The sequence below is a fragment of the Aspergillus neoniger genome (genome assembly GCF_003184625.1).
Source record: "Aspergillus neoniger CBS 115656 unplaced genomic scaffold BO87scaffold_48, whole genome shotgun sequence".
NCBI classification, from domain to species: domain Eukaryota; kingdom Fungi; phylum Ascomycota; class Eurotiomycetes; order Eurotiales; family Aspergillaceae; genus Aspergillus; species Aspergillus neoniger.
Window position 1 is genome coordinate 131,252 of NW_020291176.1, and position 15,957 is coordinate 147,208.

At 45.9% G+C, this 15,957-nt stretch overlaps 4 protein-coding genes across 4 annotated transcripts; all 4 read right to left on the reverse strand.

Moving 5' to 3' along the window:
- Positions 1-1,186: 1,186 nt before the first annotated feature.
- On the reverse strand, positions 1,187-1,620 carry BO87DRAFT_180623 (uncharacterized protein). Its single transcript, XM_025618404.1, has one exon. It carries the CDS (start codon positions 1,467-1,469, stop codon positions 1,248-1,250), a length of 222 nt encoding a protein of 73 aa, XP_025474989.1. The 5' UTR covers positions 1,470-1,620; the 3' UTR covers positions 1,187-1,247.
- Positions 1,275-2,553, reverse strand: BO87DRAFT_344675 (uncharacterized protein). Its single transcript, XM_025620832.1, has one exon. The coding sequence runs from the start codon at positions 2,481-2,483 to the stop codon at positions 1,773-1,775; it is 711 nt and encodes a 236-aa protein (XP_025474990.1). The 5' UTR covers positions 2,484-2,553; the 3' UTR covers positions 1,275-1,772.
- Positions 2,554-4,494: 1,941 nt separating this feature from the next.
- BO87DRAFT_390975 (uncharacterized protein) lies at positions 4,495-6,228 on the reverse strand (the record flags this gene model as incomplete). Its single annotated transcript, XM_025624953.1, has 8 exons — positions 4,495-4,518; positions 4,701-4,708; positions 4,860-4,920; positions 5,177-5,226; positions 5,508-5,552; positions 5,652-5,674; positions 5,933-5,964; positions 6,160-6,228. The coding sequence occupies 8 exons, from the start codon at positions 6,226-6,228 to the stop codon at positions 4,495-4,497; spliced, it is 312 nt and encodes a 103-aa protein (XP_025474991.1).
- A 2,690-nt stretch (positions 6,229-8,918) lies between these two features.
- Positions 8,919-10,280, reverse strand: BO87DRAFT_180648 (uncharacterized protein). The gene is made up of 4 exons (XM_025618405.1): positions 9,844-10,280; positions 9,522-9,598; positions 9,126-9,441; positions 8,919-9,067 (listed from the first exon to the last, which is right to left on the reverse strand). The coding sequence occupies exons 1-3, from the start codon at positions 10,011-10,013 to the stop codon at positions 9,176-9,178; spliced, it is 513 nt and encodes a 170-aa protein (XP_025474992.1). The 5' UTR covers positions 10,014-10,280; the 3' UTR covers positions 8,919-9,067; positions 9,126-9,175.
- Positions 10,281-15,957: the final 5,677 nt, after the last annotated feature.

Here is a 15,957-nt window from a genome sequence, read left to right on the forward strand (position 1 = left end):
TTTCCCACGCGTCTTCTTTTCGTCGACCTGGGTCTACCTGTCATGTCTCGGATTGTAAGTAAGTAAGTATTCTGGGTTGGTGAGGTGAGGGTATCGGCGATTCGTTGGTTCCATTTCTTTCTTTTCTTTCTTTCTTTGGATTCTATTTTCTCGTATTGTCTAGATGAGGGTGTGTGTATGTATACTATGCTTGGAGTATTAGTATTACGGTGTATAATATCGAGTACAGATAGGAAGAATCGGACTTGGCTGGTTAGTACGTGGGATATGTATACATAACATCCTATAAGTTAGACATTAAGTATACTATTGTCATGAGATAAACATGTGAATGCTATCTATCTAGCTATCATCCTAGTTCTGTCAACCCATATAAGATCAACCATATAAGCGAGGATAGTAGACCTATAGTGAAACCCCCACTATGTGGCTATGGTGGAGACCAAAGCTCCTCTGTTATTTTTGACTATAGATTGGGTAGCTTGGGGTTGTAGTGATGCTAGTCATACTAATTATTGTAGTGCATATATTACTATAATACACTCGGATATTAATATTAAATGGTACTTATTTGTCTATACTCGCATACGTAGGTAGAGGGTAAAGTATTCCTACCACAATGGCTTAATGCGCTATTTAAAGATAATCTCAACTACTACCATATCACTTGTACGTATGACAGATTGTCAAGTGCCCAGCCAGGTACAGAGGAAATAAGTAGATAAGTCAGATAGACACTCTGTCAGTCTCCAACTTGTGTATTATTCCGTCTCCCAATCTCACTGATATATTCATCAAGGTATACTCAGGTATAGCACTATACTTATTTCGCTACACTGATAGTCAGCATTTGAATCAATACTTCAAAGCATTTACACCCACATCTCCCCCACAAAACCTCTCTCAGGCAAAAGTAGATATATGGTTCTACTCTTGTAAACAAATGATGGTTCAAACTCTGTCACTTCAGTGGAATATGGAGTATGGAATCAACACACTACAACTAATCTCTTCTAGTTGCAGCATACTTCACTATCTGTAACCACAATACACACTATACATAAAATACCGTATCTAACACACTCACCCCCGTATCCATACGTACCACTCACTACCTCTCGGCCATCGGACATAAGTGCCAAAAGAGTCTATGACAACAGAGTGGGCAGGCTTCCTTACAGTATGGCCTGATTCGCGGTTGGGAAATCCCATGGTGTGATTATTCGCGCATTCATTCATGCGTTCCTCTACGCTTGTTCCTTACAACACAGATTGATAGAAAGAATAATTCGGTTATATTGATGATTGTCCATAGTCCCAGTAGTTGTTGTTTCCGTAGCCAACCCTTTCAAAGGTGTTAAAAAACAAAAAAGTGATGAGAACCAACCCACCCTTAGCCATGTGTGTAAGATGCATGTATGCAAGCAAAGATCAGATAGCCTCCCAAGTAGTAGTAGTAATAGTAACATAACATGCTGAATTGTGCCGACGTAAAGAGCGAAATGAAATTTGACAAAAGAAATAAAGAGAAATGAGGATAGAAAGAGGATAGGCCAGGAGAAGAAGGGGGAAATCGAGGAATTAAACAGAGAGGTATCTTCAGACGGCCGTGAGTTGTATCAGAGAATTTCCAGACAAAATAATAGAAAAATAAAGACAATTTTCAAAGACATCAAAATTGTCGAGTCGGATGGTCATTAGGAAAGAGTGAGGAAGTGGAGGTGTGTGAAGGAGGGTCTTTTTTCCCCTCGTCTTTTTTTTTATTTTCTCCTTCACCTGGGTATGCGTCTTCTGAGAACTTCCTCTTTCGACTCACGCATCCATGGATACCATATCCCCACCCAGTCAACCACACCGAATCGCGGGGCCCCCGATTCAGCGGCAAGACCCGCTCCCTCACGAAGAAAGTCACCGTCACGGAGACGCCGTTGCTCTCGCAAGGTTGGGCACTTCTTTTCTTTGATGAAGCGATAGAATTTGCATTGGATGCCCTGGAAGCCCCGGCGCTGCCGGCTAGAGAATTGTTGGTTGAAGCTTTCACGTACTTCTTTCCACTCTTGGCAGAGGTCCACGCGGTGGTACCAGATGAAGTACATTTCCTCTTCCTCGTACTTCGGTCGAGGAGGTCGACGTCGCTCTGGAGCATTGCTGGAGCTGCTGGAAACCGAGTCATATCGCTCTCGCGAGTATGCGTCAGGCGATGACTCGGCCGATCGAGGTCGATAAGGAAGAAATGCTGCGTCCTGGGATGATGCAGAACTCTCTGCGTAGGGGTGGTGGCCATCTGAGTAGGGGGAATAAAAGTATTGGTTGGGACTGGGAGGATATAGAGGCGACAGTTGTGGTCCTGGGTGGCTGTAATGCATCCGAGAGCTTGTACTTTCTCTCTCTGATGATGGATTCAATAGAGAATCAATGGCCATGCGGCTTTGACGAGAAGCCGGCATGTAGTTTGCCTGTGGCCGCTCGTGAAGAGTCTCCATGGTAAATGTGTAATAACAGCGATGATAAAATAGACGCTTTAGTGGTGTTTTGTTTTTTTTTTTTTTTTTTTTTTTTTTTTTTTTTTTCTCCTTGGGAAGAGAAGATGATGTTTTAGTGGTAAGAGGGTGGAGGAAGTAGTGCGGAGACAAAAATAGTTGTTCCAGTGAAGGGAAGGAACAACCGCCAAAGGAGACCAAGTATATTTGACGAAGATGCAAGTAACGATGACTTCTCGCCCACAGTGAATCTGTTGGACTAACCAGAGGAGGCCAGCACCAAAGGGGGGTGGGTGGGGAGGAGTTTAAAAGAAATAAGAAATTTGAAAAATAGTAAGAGATTAAGAAGAAAAAAGGGAAGGAGTAGAAATTAAAAAAAAAAAAAACAAATCAAAAAATGTGACAGATGTTGGGTGTGTCTCTTTCAGCAAAGGCCGAAGGCGCTTCTACACAGTTGCACTACCTTACAACTGGTGTGTGCTTTGGTGAAAGAGAAAGGGAGCAAGAGGAGGACGAGGAGGGAAAAAAACAAAAAATCTTGGGAGAGACAGAGGAAGTGACGTGGATAGGGTAGAAGGAGGAATGAGAAGCTTTGTTGAACCGATTAATTTCCCAGGACAAGCCAGTCCTTAAAGCATCGCCAACGCCGCACGAGACTCCCGGTTGGACTTTTAGTGAGGGCAATGGTGGCCAAGGGTCCCTGTTAGTTCTTCTTAACCCATGCAGCGTACCAAACCTCTGGGACTGCCTGGCCTGTAATAGAGGCCGAAGTGACTGCGCCCCCTGTCCGGTCGTGGGGAGAGTCACTCCTACGGCGGGTACACGACGGTGACCGTCGTGATGTGTAGCGCCTGCGCCAGCAGGGAGCTGCGAGGGTAGTATATTGGTTGGAAATGAGGAGAAAGCCTTGTAGGAGGGGAGGGTTGTTCGTCCACTGGTGGCAGTGGTGGTAGTAGTCTCCTGTTGTTGTTGCTGGGGTTTATTCTCGCGTCTGTTCCTTCAACCCTAGTCCATCTGCAAGCATGTCCTCACTCGCGATGGCTGTAAAATAATATACCGGTATTTATTTCGGCCGGTGATCCAGATGAACAAAATAGATAGCAGTGAATAGTAATAAGATAGGAACCAAAATAGAAAAGATTCAAAAAACAATAGCAGCAACCAGGCCTTATATGCAAGGATATAGTATCGTCTGGAAACCCGTCAAGCACCAGAAGGATTCGCCACTTATTTTCAACGCCAGATGGATCCTCAGCATTCAGAATGATGAACTGCAGGAGAGGATGAGCGAGGATAAAAAGAAAACGATTGGATGAAAGAATGGCATCCGATGGATTGGATGGTTCAACAAGTGGAGATCGCGACAGGGTCACGTTGGCAGACCGACGACGTGCAGGGCCAGACTGGACGCTTGAGGGAGGTTAGTTTAGAGAGGGTCACCGTTGGATCGGGTAATTCATCGGGGCTTGCTGTAATTTATGATCTGGTTCGGATTTTCCTATGATTTTCCTTATTTTTATTCGGGCTTCTTATTTTCTTTTTTTTATTTTTATTTTTATTTCCTTCCATTTTTTTTTTAAATTCTCTGGTTTTATTTTTATCTATTTCTTCCTGATGTAGTTTTCATTCCTGGTTTATTTCGAATCTAGGTTCCAACTCCACTCTCTTTCTCCTTCGTCTTTTTCTTTACCCCTCAGATTCCGGCTTGGCCAGTTCGTGCACTGTGCAGATTAGATATCAGAAAAGTCAATGTGGAATGAGGCCGTAATGAAGAATCCACAATCAAGCGAAAGCGTAAATAAGAGTTTTTTTCTTCTCTGAAAAAGAAAAAAGAAAAAAAAAGTGTGACGAAGGGAAAAGTGACGGAAGGAAGGAAGGGCCAAGGGAACAGGAATCGATCCTGATAAAACTGCCTAAAATAAAACCACCCCCAAGATTAGGTTCTCAAAGAACAAAGACGAAGAACGAGGAGTAAGAGTGAGTAGCATATTAACTGCTAATTCAAATCACCCAGTTAGTTAACGTCGATAGTAATATACTGGGGATGAATAATAAGAATAATTAAAACCAAACTCATAATAATGATATGATAATGATCGCTTGGGGTCCGGGCCAAATTGACGACAAGCTTAATGGGTCCGGGTCATTCAAATCGTCGACCCAGCTAACTAACAAACTACACTACTGACACTACATCGCACAAGTTATCATTGTACTTACCCTTAACCCTATTTAGTAGTTTGGCAACTGCCACGGATATGAAGAAGAAGAAGATGATGATGATGATGATGATGATGATGATGATGATGATGACACCATCCTCAACTTGCCAGCCAACAACGCGTCCTACCCTCTCTTTTTTCTTCTTTTCTTCCTTACCTCTGGGCGGAGGATTGGCCACGCGGGGAGTGAGGGGGAGCAGGCCTTCGAAAAGAGCCATCTGCATGAGCGTCATGTACACAATCAGTCAAATCCCTCCCACACACACACACACACACACACACACTACTACTACTACCCCCCATGTCAATTCTCCTCATCGGCCCCCAAATCTTTCTGCACTATCCCCATTCATTCACCCATTCCTTTGCCCCAGTACCATGGGCTCGTTACTCTGCTTTCTTCTGGCACATGCAGTTTCTAGTTCCAACGCGCAGGTCTCGGTATGGCTGGGACACACCCTCACACTCACACACACGCTCCAGCCTATCAGCATAATTACAAATTCCGGAAGGATGGCCGCGGACTAAGGAGCAATAATAAAATTTAGAATAATAATAATATAATAATAATAAACAATAACCATACGATAATAATAAAATTTAACACCGAGCAATCAGAAAATTGAACACAAAATAAAAAAATAAAATAAAAGCGTTCTGGAAAAATGTGGTACGTATGTATCATAAGGCGAAAGAGCCAGCCAGCCCTTCTAAATTGAGTATGTATTAGTCCCCACGTTTGGGTAAGTAAGCAACTCAGTAACTCCCTACCTGCCATTATTCAGGCTCTTGGCTTACTACATACTGACTGACTGAATGAAAGTGATCTCAGCCAACCGCAAATTGGTTACTGCTTTTGTCAAAGATGTACATTAAAGTGGGTGAAGTGAGAGAGCAATCAAGTATGTCCTTTACCCAGAACTCTCTAGATAGATAGATGATCACCTACTGATCGATTGACTGACTTGCTTGCTGAAGAATGTGTCAAACCGTGTTATGCGTAACAGTGTTACGCCAGCAAGGGCTTTTTCTCGTATTTATATTCCCCACCATTTGCATTCCGCAGCAGCTACTTTTACTACTACGTACTAAGCTAATAAACTACTAAGGAAGGGAAATGTTAATGCGGTCGTAATTAATGACTCGGTTTTGCCTTCTCTTTGGTTCAAATTCACCTGGAAATATTTGACGCACGATCTGCCCGCGGCGAGGAGCTTAAGAGACACATACCTTTCCTTCCATCCTTCCTTCCTCCTAGGAGTCTATCTATTAGAAATAAGATATTTAGGGATTTGGTTTGATCTAACTGGACACCATCTAACAAAACATAGTACGTAGTAATCAAAAACGGATACCCGAAAGAAGACTAAATCAGAAAGGAAAAATAAATTCCTCGAAAAAGAAGAACGCCGTCATTCGGCCGTAATACATCACACATACTCAAATAAATAACTTACGCCGCCCACAACATGCAGCCCTGCCATTGCATGAGAAAAGGCCAAGAGGAAAAAAAATAAAAAAGTCATTTCAGTTCCCCGAACCTGATAGGTCGTTCCAAGGCTGCAAGACGGGTCGACCGAAACGAAGCATTGCAGGGTTCATTTTTTTTTCTTTGCAATTTCCAAGCCTTTTCAGATTGATTTTCGGCCGCTGGCGGGAAAACATCAGACGACACAACATCCACTCAACTACCCATAGCTGGCTGGGGGGAGGGAAGACCGGGAGAGAGGGGAGTGGGTTTGTGTGGCCCGGAGCTAGTTCCGTTTTGTGTGCTGTGCTTGCTGCTGCTGCTGTACTCCACAAGCAATCTTCATCTTGTACTTATCTACATTGGGATTGGGGATGGGGGGTGAGTGTGTGTGTGGAGCCGTGGGAGGCTAGTTAGTTAGGTTGGTTAGCTTAGGATTGTGTCTGCGGTGGGTTAGTAGTCCACTGTTCGCTCCGAGCCTCTCTTTCTCTCTTACTTTCTCTGTTTTGAGTATGACTCCAGTCTCTTTTTCTTACTCTCCTAGTATAGATAGAGAGATAGTATTTACTTAGACTAAATTAAATTACCTTACTACTATCTCTGGAGAGATGGACATGTTCGAGACCCATACGTCGCTCGCTCGCTCGCTCTCTGAAAGATGTCAATAGCGATTGATTCATTTGGAATGAATCCGGTTGTGTTCGGGTTACTTTACTTACTAGTTTCGTTTTATTTTTTTCCCCTACTACTATCTATCTATCTACGTAGTTATCTGTCAGTCATGAATGATTAATTCGAACGGCTAGCCCAATCTAATCACTAGAGCGTGGTTGCCAACCTTACCTTTTTCTTTTTTTCTTTTTTTATTTACTCGGAGAAATAAATAATGATACAGAAAAAAGGGGGGGTTGTGTAGTATGGTAGTGGTGTAGGTTATGGAAAAGAAACGAACGAACGCAACGGGATTATACGGGAGTCACGCAAGACTAAAAATGTGACTGACTTGACTGACTGACTTTACTTGACTTGTCGGTGGGAAGATCCTTAGTTAGCAGGAAGCAAGGTCAATCTTTTCTCTCTCCTACTGATTTTCTTTATTTTTAATTTGTTTATAATTATTGTTATTTTTTTTTTCGGGGACGCTAGTTGGCATATGGAACAATCCTTCATTCGATTTCTACACCTCACCTCGCAAAGTAAACGGAAAAGGAAAAAGTAATGAAACCCGACAAGAAAAAAAAAAATAAGCAGAAGAATAGAAAAAGAAAATATGGATAGGTAAAAGGATCACTGCAGGATTCGTGCAAGACCATCATCATCATCCATCAGCAGGTGAGGATTTGGAGAAGAAAAAAACGGAATGAGCAGTCAGTGAATGAGAGGAAGAAGAAGAAGGGGGGGGAAGTGGAAGCCAGAGCCAGCCTGAGGGAGGGCAAGGAGGGAGAGGGGGGGAAAGGAAGCCGGCGAAGCAAGCCAACAGAAAGGCCATAATGGGCCGCGTCTATTGGGCGCGGAATAGAGTCAGCAACCCAACCTGCAGTGGCTTTGCTAGCGTACCGTTGTGTCGGGACGGGTTTACGAATAGGATCGAGGCTCTAACGCTGTCTGGCTCTTATGGTCTCAGATTGCGCAGGGCCATTGCTGAAGGACAGGCGACCTGACAGCCAAGCGGGAGACACGATGTGTGTGGGTCCGAGCCTTAGTACCGGGGGGGAAAAAAAGGGAGGGGGTGGAAATTGGAATGGGAGAAATTTCAAAAAATTTAAAAATAATCTAATATTAATAAAGAAGTAAGTAACAGAAAAAAAAGGTAAACGGACACGCAGAGAACAAATGCTGGAATAGGGAAAAGTACACAAAGAGCCTAACTAACCAACTACTTATTTACTACTAAAGAGGAGGGCCATGGGATGGATGGCCCCAACCTAGCTTAAGGGATTAGCCATGACTGACTGACTGACTGCGTGAGGCCACCACCACCACAACCGCCATCATTAGTATCCTCGATCCTTCTGAATTTCTTATTTTCCTTCAATGTAATCGCTCGGTCGGCCGTTTTCAATAATAATTTCATTCTTAATACTAAGTTTTAGAGATGATGGTCCACTTTGAAGAAGTAAACCACGGGTAACCAAACTAGGTAATCGAGGTACTTACCTTTTAGTGATTATTTGCCGTTCCTGTCGACGATAAAAATCATCCCGAACAGAACCGCGCGGTCCAGATAACAATCTGCAGACCTTTGCCAACACATCCTCTGCAGCCGTGAGACGATCGCCTGCCCCCTCCTTGTTCGATACTTGAATTTCCAGATGATCTCATCTGTCGGTTACGACGTAGTACTTTGCGCGATGATTTGAATGTATGTAATGAATCCCCAAAAGACAGGGTATGTAGCCTGTTTTCTTATTTACTTTGTTGCCTTTTTTTTATTTTTCCTATCCCACCCACTTCTTGATCGGTACGTAGTAGCATTTCCATCCTCGATTTGCGACTGGCGACACGGCACAACTATGGGGTATTGTATAAAACCCAGCAGGCCAAAATAGATTAAAGACCCTGCCATATAAGCTGAGACCTAAGTTGCTTAGCCTACTTCGGTAATGATTACATCGTTTTTTTCTTATTCTTCCAGAAGAAAAAGGTCAGCAGCCGTCCACGTTGACGGCATCATTACCACAACCTATTATAACCCCTTCGGTTGGCATTCAGTCATAGTTAATAGTAAGTGTTCATTATTCAACCTCTCGGCGAAGAAGGAGGGGCGGGCTGAAGATCCGTGAAGGATTACCATCATTTGGCAAGTAAACGAGGGGACGAATCATAGCAGGGCCTGTTGCTCTCTTGGCGACCGAACTGCGATCTCACTCCGAAGCAAGTACCGCTGAAGGAACGATCTGGAGTAAATTCGTCAGCCTCCTTCAGGCCGGGCCTGACTGACATCCTCAAACCCACTAGTTGCCGCGGATTTGAATCCGCCACTGTCAAAAGACTAGCCGACCCATTTATTGTCTTGGGAGGATCCATCCTGGGTTGAGCACGGTGGTATGTTTGGGGGCGCCTTTTTTCTGTTTTAAGTCTGAGGAAGTTTTAGTAGCAAAGCACAAGACAAGTAGCCTAGTCGAAGAAGACGCGGCGGGGCTCGGGGATGACGATCCGGGACGGACGAGTCTGGAGCGAGAGAGAATTGAGAATTGATTGAGAGACAACGGGGAAGCCCGATTTGGAAGGACTCTCTTTGTCTCTGTGTGAGAGAGTGAGGGACCCGGTCGGTAAGGTAATTAGCTTACGAGGGATCATCCATGAAAAGTAGGGGAAAAGAGGAGGAAAAGAAAAGAAATAAAAACAAACCAAAAAAGTAACAAAAGCTCGAAAGAAATAGGCAATGTTGACAGATCTGTTTTCTATGACTCAAAGAAGCAGGCTGGCTGGAGTTTCTCAGGTAGTAGATCTGATATCAGTATTATCAAAGTCATGCATATATCAGACATGTCGCACATGATGGCTGTAAGGAAGGCCGATGAAAGCACCCTTCAAGGTCGGGTCGGGTGCTTCCATCGACCGTGCCTGACACCCACCCACAGGAGAAGGGTTGTTCTAGGCAAAGTGGGCCGTGGCCACAGCAGCAGCAGCAGCAAGAAGCAGCAGAAGCAGCAGAAGCAGCAGTACTTACACAAACAAAGCAAATCTTGTACCCCCCACACTCAGCCGAGAAGTTCCCAGTTCCCACATCCTCAACCTGAAAAAGGACCCATGATGGCCAGGGAAAAAGAAGGAGTGACAACCGATAATTGTGTCACTATCTCCACAACTCCGTATGGCGCCGATCGGCCCCGAACTCATCCTAATTAACTAGCGTAGACGAGCACACAAATCACGGGATGGGCTTCTTGCCAAATCACTCCAATTCTCGTATCTCTCGCTTTTGAATTCCGGTGTGTGTCTCTGGGCTATTATGGTGAAGAGAATGAATGGGGGTTCGGTTCATCGTATTTCGTATAAGAAATTGATATAGAGTGCTAGTATAGTAGTAAAAGATGGTGGTGTAGTAGCCGTTATCCTTCACTTATCTTTTCATGCTAGTCGAGTCAATCAGCAGCACGCGCCCCCAAACCTTTCTAGTCTTTTCTTTAATGTTCTTTCTCCCTACGCTTTCCCTTTCCTTCAGCTCCCCTCGAGTCCATTATCTTGGCATCGCAGGGAAAAGCCAAGACGATTACAGTTTCATTAAGTGGACCATTCGAAAACGGCATGGTTCCATCGGCAGCTTATCAGCTAGTAGCTGTATCGAAATTCAAGTGCGAAACACCACCCTAAAAAAGGGCGGAGGCAGCCTCGGCCATGACTTGCTGTACGAGGCAACAAAAAAAATTTACCCAAAATCGGATGGCCACTTTTCTTCTTCTTCCTCCTCTTCTTCTGCTCCATATGACAAGGGGACTTGTATGGTGCCAGTTAGTAGTATTATTAGGGCCTGGACATCGTTAGTTCCAGGTTTCAACTGATGCAATGCTACACGGCGTATTGGGGCCGAACGAAGATTGGCTGAGGGTCAGAATTGCGGCACAGTCAATCTGCGCAAGCTCCAAACCCAACTCAGGCGCGTAGCATATCCTCTTGGCTTTTACCCCATGCAAGTTGTTCGAGCATATGACTCTGGCAAGTGAGCTAACTAGTCCATCACCCGCTTAATGATCTGGATGATATGCGTACGCGCATGCGCTCAGGCAGAAAGCGAGGGGAAGGTTCCGAGGAAATAACAACCATTTTCTCCGTCTGCAATATGATGGGCAGACCGCCAGAAAGTCTAAGACTCAAGAAATGAAAATCGAAAAGAAAAAAAAAAGAAGAAAGAAAAAAGAGGCGGATGATCATCCGTCTGTCAGCGCCCGTTGTAGATCCTATCCCGGAGTGTCACAGATTCCTTCGTCCCCAGCTCTCTGCTCCGTACAAGAGAGACAGGAGAACTAACCTGACTTGAGTGGAGAGGGTACTCTGGGGCATAGTCTCCATTGAGGACAAGCTGGTCACTGCTTGCTCTACGGCAGCTAGCAAGTAGCAACAAAAGGTCGCACTTGCTGCAACGATGAGTGATTCCAGACAAGGTACTAGCTAGACGACAACAATAACTTCAACTACTAGCTCTCTTGCTGCCACGTCCCCCGACGGGCGACCCTCACCTGTTCTGCCTTAGTTCCCACCATCTTCTCCTCATCCGACGCGTAGCCGCAGCTGCGTTCGGTCACGTGAGGGTTCATCGCCGGGGAAGTCAGGCAGACAACCTATGACGAAGGGCCATTTTAATTAATGGCGGAGCTCGGCAGGTCAGTAGTTGGCTCGTTCTAGCATGTCGCAATCCTCGGTGGTGGAGACCAAGGCGAAGAGAACAAAGAAAGTGGGCGGCAGGGATCATTTCCATTCCAGCAATCGACGTCGAGCACGCCAGGACACTGACTCGTAAGAAATTACACGACCGGGCGAGGGGGTGGATATTTTAGCCCATCCCATGTGTCTGGGACTGGGTTGGAATGGGCTGTGTAACTAATCGAATCCGGGATAACTTGTCTATAATCACATTCTTATTGAAGGTTATGCATCAGATGCAATGCAGTGATCATCTCCCTCGAGCGGTCAGGCAACTGTAGCACAGCGTTGCAGTTGCAGCGCCCATAGGGTGTTGGAGGTCGAGGTCTCAACAGGAATGGAAGGATTGATTAGGATCGTTGGCTAGAAATGACCTAGAAGTCAGAACGTTGCGGCTCAAGTTTGCAGCGCCGTCCAGGAGGTCGATGGCATTGCCCGCCAGATTTGGGCGCAAGAAGTGAGGCACAGCCGCGGCGCCTAGAGGCTGGTGTCTTAGTAGCAGCGCTACTACTAGCATCCTCAGGATTAGGCTAACGCCTGGGGGTCCAGCGGAACTCCGTACTACGAAGTACAACCGACCATCCTGCGTAATAATTCAAATGTAGTGATGCTGTCACTTGGTAGGTGAAACCAAATCGACCCCACTGGCACCTGCGGCGATAATATCCTGTTATACTAGTCAACCTGCAAGCGAGGTTAAGTGTAACTTATTGCTGGTCAGGGAGGTATGCAAAAAGACCAGCCTAGACAGCACACAAGTATGAAGTAATACCTTTCAGGGGCTATCCTAGCCATTCAACCCAGTGTTGAGTGCCCCGATCGGGAATCATTGCACGTTCTACATACCGAGTCCGGACACAGTAACTTAATGAAGGATGTTGTGATGATATTGTGTTGCCATTGTGCAACATATCGGAATATGTGCCGAGCCTCACCTGGTTTGGATCTTCCAGAAAGATCGATATGTTCCTGTATTGTGTACTACGTGGTGGCTGAAGCCACCACCCTTCTCATACCATAGTTCCGTCAAAGCCACCGGCCCGTCATCGATCAAGGATCGCAACTCTAAGCTTGCCTCAGATTCCATTTCAGTGCGAAGATATTCACTACTTGCGAAATGAAGGAGTAGTCAATCGAGGCATAGTGGATATATCAGGGGAAACAGTATAAAACACACACGTTTGTACTTAGCGGAACGGACGGGAAGATCCCGTCGGGTTTATTTACAGAGCCTTTTGGTCACTAACAACTTCCCCTCACCCCTTGACAAGGTAGTTGCAGTAGTAACCCATCCTTTCTGCCTCGCACAACAGCAAAAATGTCGCTGTCAAGGTCGTCAAGGCTCAACGGTGATGCGGCGTTGCACATGACGTTGCTTTCTTCTAATGGACCAATGCATGGAACCATGACGGTGGCTTAGATATGCTGCCTGGGGAGGGTCGACAGGCAATGGCTTAGACGGCCAGGTCTATTCCTGCAGCCTCGTGTATCTCCTCTTCGCTGAGAACCACTCATAATGCTGAACACCGACCTGACTATTGATGGTCATATTGACCGTAACACTTGTTGGTGAGGATGCATCTTTGGTTTGAAGAAGCGGGGCCGCTGTTGGTATTCGAGGCAGTCAGAACAGAGGATGAAAGATAGGTGTGGACTAAAAGAGGCACCACACTTGGCCAGAGCTTCCGGGGCCTAAGGAAGGGGTGTCTTAATTCAGCTTGCAAACATTCCGACTGGACCATTCCTCTACTCTAGAGTCTAGAGGCTATAGTGCCCCGTTTAGCCCAGATCAGATTTGCTGCGGACTGGATATGTCAGATGTCAATTAATTTAACAGCCCAATAAACTAACCACGAAGTGTGAAGCTGGAGCTGCATTCGCAACACGGAGCACTCTCCGAAGTGCTCTCGTTCTAGGGATAGTGTCAAAATTTAGCATCCTAAAGCTTAATCAAATGATTTGATTGCACAAATTTTACCCGACGGAATTCCCGATCATTGGTAGACTTGACACTTTCGCCAAACCTTTTTCTTATCACGCTAATAGAACTGTATCATGAGTAATAATAATATAAATATTAATCTGGACTGTGGTATTCATTCCAGACGACGCCGACACTCGCCCGGAAGCGTTGTATTGTAATTAATTCTCTTTCCTGTCAGCAGATCAGTTTGAGGGAGTCTCATCATCAGCTGATGCTCCCTCTCGTCCTCTCGATAAGCAGTGACCACTGCGTTAGTGGTGATGCACAACGCCTCTTCCAATCATCAACCACATCACCTGAACCTCATTAGGCTGACTACCTCACATCAGCAATCTGTTGAACAGATCATCATGCAGAATCACCATGGGCCCCGCCTCTGCCTCCATTTTTTTTCCCCTTCCCTTCCCCCCTCCCGTCTCCATAGTCCATTCATTCCGAGACCATTAGCCTCCACCGGACCGGATCGGGGCTGATCTAAGTAGCGACCAAAAAAAGTTATCAGGCAGGCTATCCACCGAACGGCGACGCTAAGAGCCTTGGAAGGGGTTGGCACGGAGATCCGGCAGGAATATTCACGAGCACCTTTGGCAAAAGCCACGGGCATGGTGCCTGTCTAAGTTCTAGAAGACACTGCTCGGTCCGGGCGACAAATCCTTCGCTGCGGCAAAGGATTGTAGTCTACTGCGCTAGATGATATGAGCCGAATGCTTTCTCATTGTGCGTGATAGGATTTGAGACCACGTTCACCACGTTTGATCGCCAGGATCTGTGGCGTGGTGTTGGGTGAGATTGTCCGCGCCACCGTGTAGATATCCATGCTTGAACTGTCCGTCAAGAGGATCCTCATCATGATTGTTTACCCTTTTGAAATTGGCGCAGTTACTGATCTTTGGTTCTGGTGGATCGACTATCTTGAAAAAGGAGCCCCCGCCTCTTTCATTCTCTCGTATTCAGAGCTTTTTTTTTTTTTTTTTTTTTTTTTTTGTCAAAATAGGTAGGTAATGTTCACGCACTGTGTCTCCTCTGTAAACTAAAAAATTTATCCGACCATGCTCATCACTTCCTTTTTACGTTTGCTTTTCTCTCTCTTCAAAGCTCCCTATAGGGATTCCCGCATTATTAAGCTCTGGGCTGCACCGGAGCCTGACTGCCACCGCGGCCGGTTCAGATCCGCCGGCCTTGACGATAAGCTTCAGCTCCAGGTCCGAGGCCGCAGCCACGGCGGTGAAAATGGACACCGTCTGCCTCCATTCCTGCTGCCATTGACTTTTCGCCGCAATTACTTGGCTTATTGGTGGACTTTTGACGATGAAACTCAAACCATGCCTGTTTCTGATTGGTTGGCTTGTTTTACCCAACTGGGAAATCTCGGTGATTAACCCTCGAGAATGCTAAACACCTAGTATGTAGTAGATGGACATGTCGTAAGAGGGTGAGGCCCTTACCTACTATTATAGGATATTTACTCGATCAAAATCTCTCATTATACGGAGCTGTGCAGGCAGGTTTGATGATTCTCCGGGAAGTTTACGACTATGCTGATTGAAGGAGTCATTCAGCCTGTCTCGTTTGCCTTCAGCCTCATTCCTCTTTGAGCCCCCCTCCTCTGCCCATTCCCTCAGGCACCGATGAATTTCTTACCCCTGCGCCTCGCAACACGTGGGGCCAATTGCAACGAGCGCAGGCCTCACTTTCTCCCCGTCGTCCGCTGCATAGTATACTTAGTGGCGAACGCTATGCCTAGCAGGTCAAGTAGATGGCTTAGTATAGTAGTCAGAAGCGAGTAATCCATGCGCGATGCCGATTCCCGATACGTACGGATCCCGAGTCTGGCCGCGCCGTAAGGTAGACCCATTTTGTTTTTGGTTTTTTATTTTAATTTTAATTTTCTGATTTTCGCTTCTACTGGCGAAAAGGATAAATTGCATGCCTCGGGACAAGACAATGAGATTGACACCTAATGTATGCGACAGGAGTGGAAGCGCGAGACAAGATGCAGGCATCTTTCATTATTGCACATTGTGTTCGGCCGGACGACATTCCTGCAACCAATCAGCTTTACTCTGAGCCAATGATTGCCATCTAAAGTAGCAGTCTAGACTGTCGTAGACGAGGATTTGCGGCGCAGTCGTTGTACATCTGTCCTGACGCTACGTGATGGAGTCGCTACGGAGAACGGAGACCAGCCAAGTCCTTAGAGTCCGGCGTTTAAGAAACTGAGTGGGGGTGATGGGGGGGGGGGGGGGAGAAGAGGAGAAGAAAGGAAGTACTCCGTATGTAGACGGTCTTTTGGCTAGCGTTCGGAATGGCTGTCCCCCGTCAATAGCTTATGACGGGTGCTATCGACCCTTTGCTAACTACTCCGACTTGGGACGTACTAGTGTTATTTGGTACCTACAGAGATGGTCCGCACACCGTAGATTGCTATACTAGTATGTG

Bases quoted from the DNA above. Each gene is read 5' to 3' on its own strand.
- BO87DRAFT_180623 (XM_025618404.1), bottom strand. From the start codon at position 1,469: ATGTTACTATTACTACTACTACTTGGGAGGCTATCTGATCTTTGCTTG.
- BO87DRAFT_344675 (XM_025620832.1), bottom strand. From the start codon at position 2,483: ATGGAGACTCTTCACGAGCGGCCACAGGCAAACTACATGCCGGCTTCT.
- BO87DRAFT_180648 (XM_025618405.1), bottom strand. From the start codon at position 10,013: ATGAGTTCGGGGCCGATCGGCGCCATACGGAGTTGTGGAGATAGTGAC. The intron at 9,599-9,843 runs GTAAGTACTGCT...GAGAAACTCCAG, and splicing joins ACAAGATTTGCTTTGTTTGT to CCAGCCTGCTTCTTTGAGTC. The intron at 9,442-9,521 runs GTTTGTTTTTAT...AATTACCTTACC, and splicing joins GAGCTTTTGTTACTTTTTTG to GACCGGGTCCCTCACTCTCT.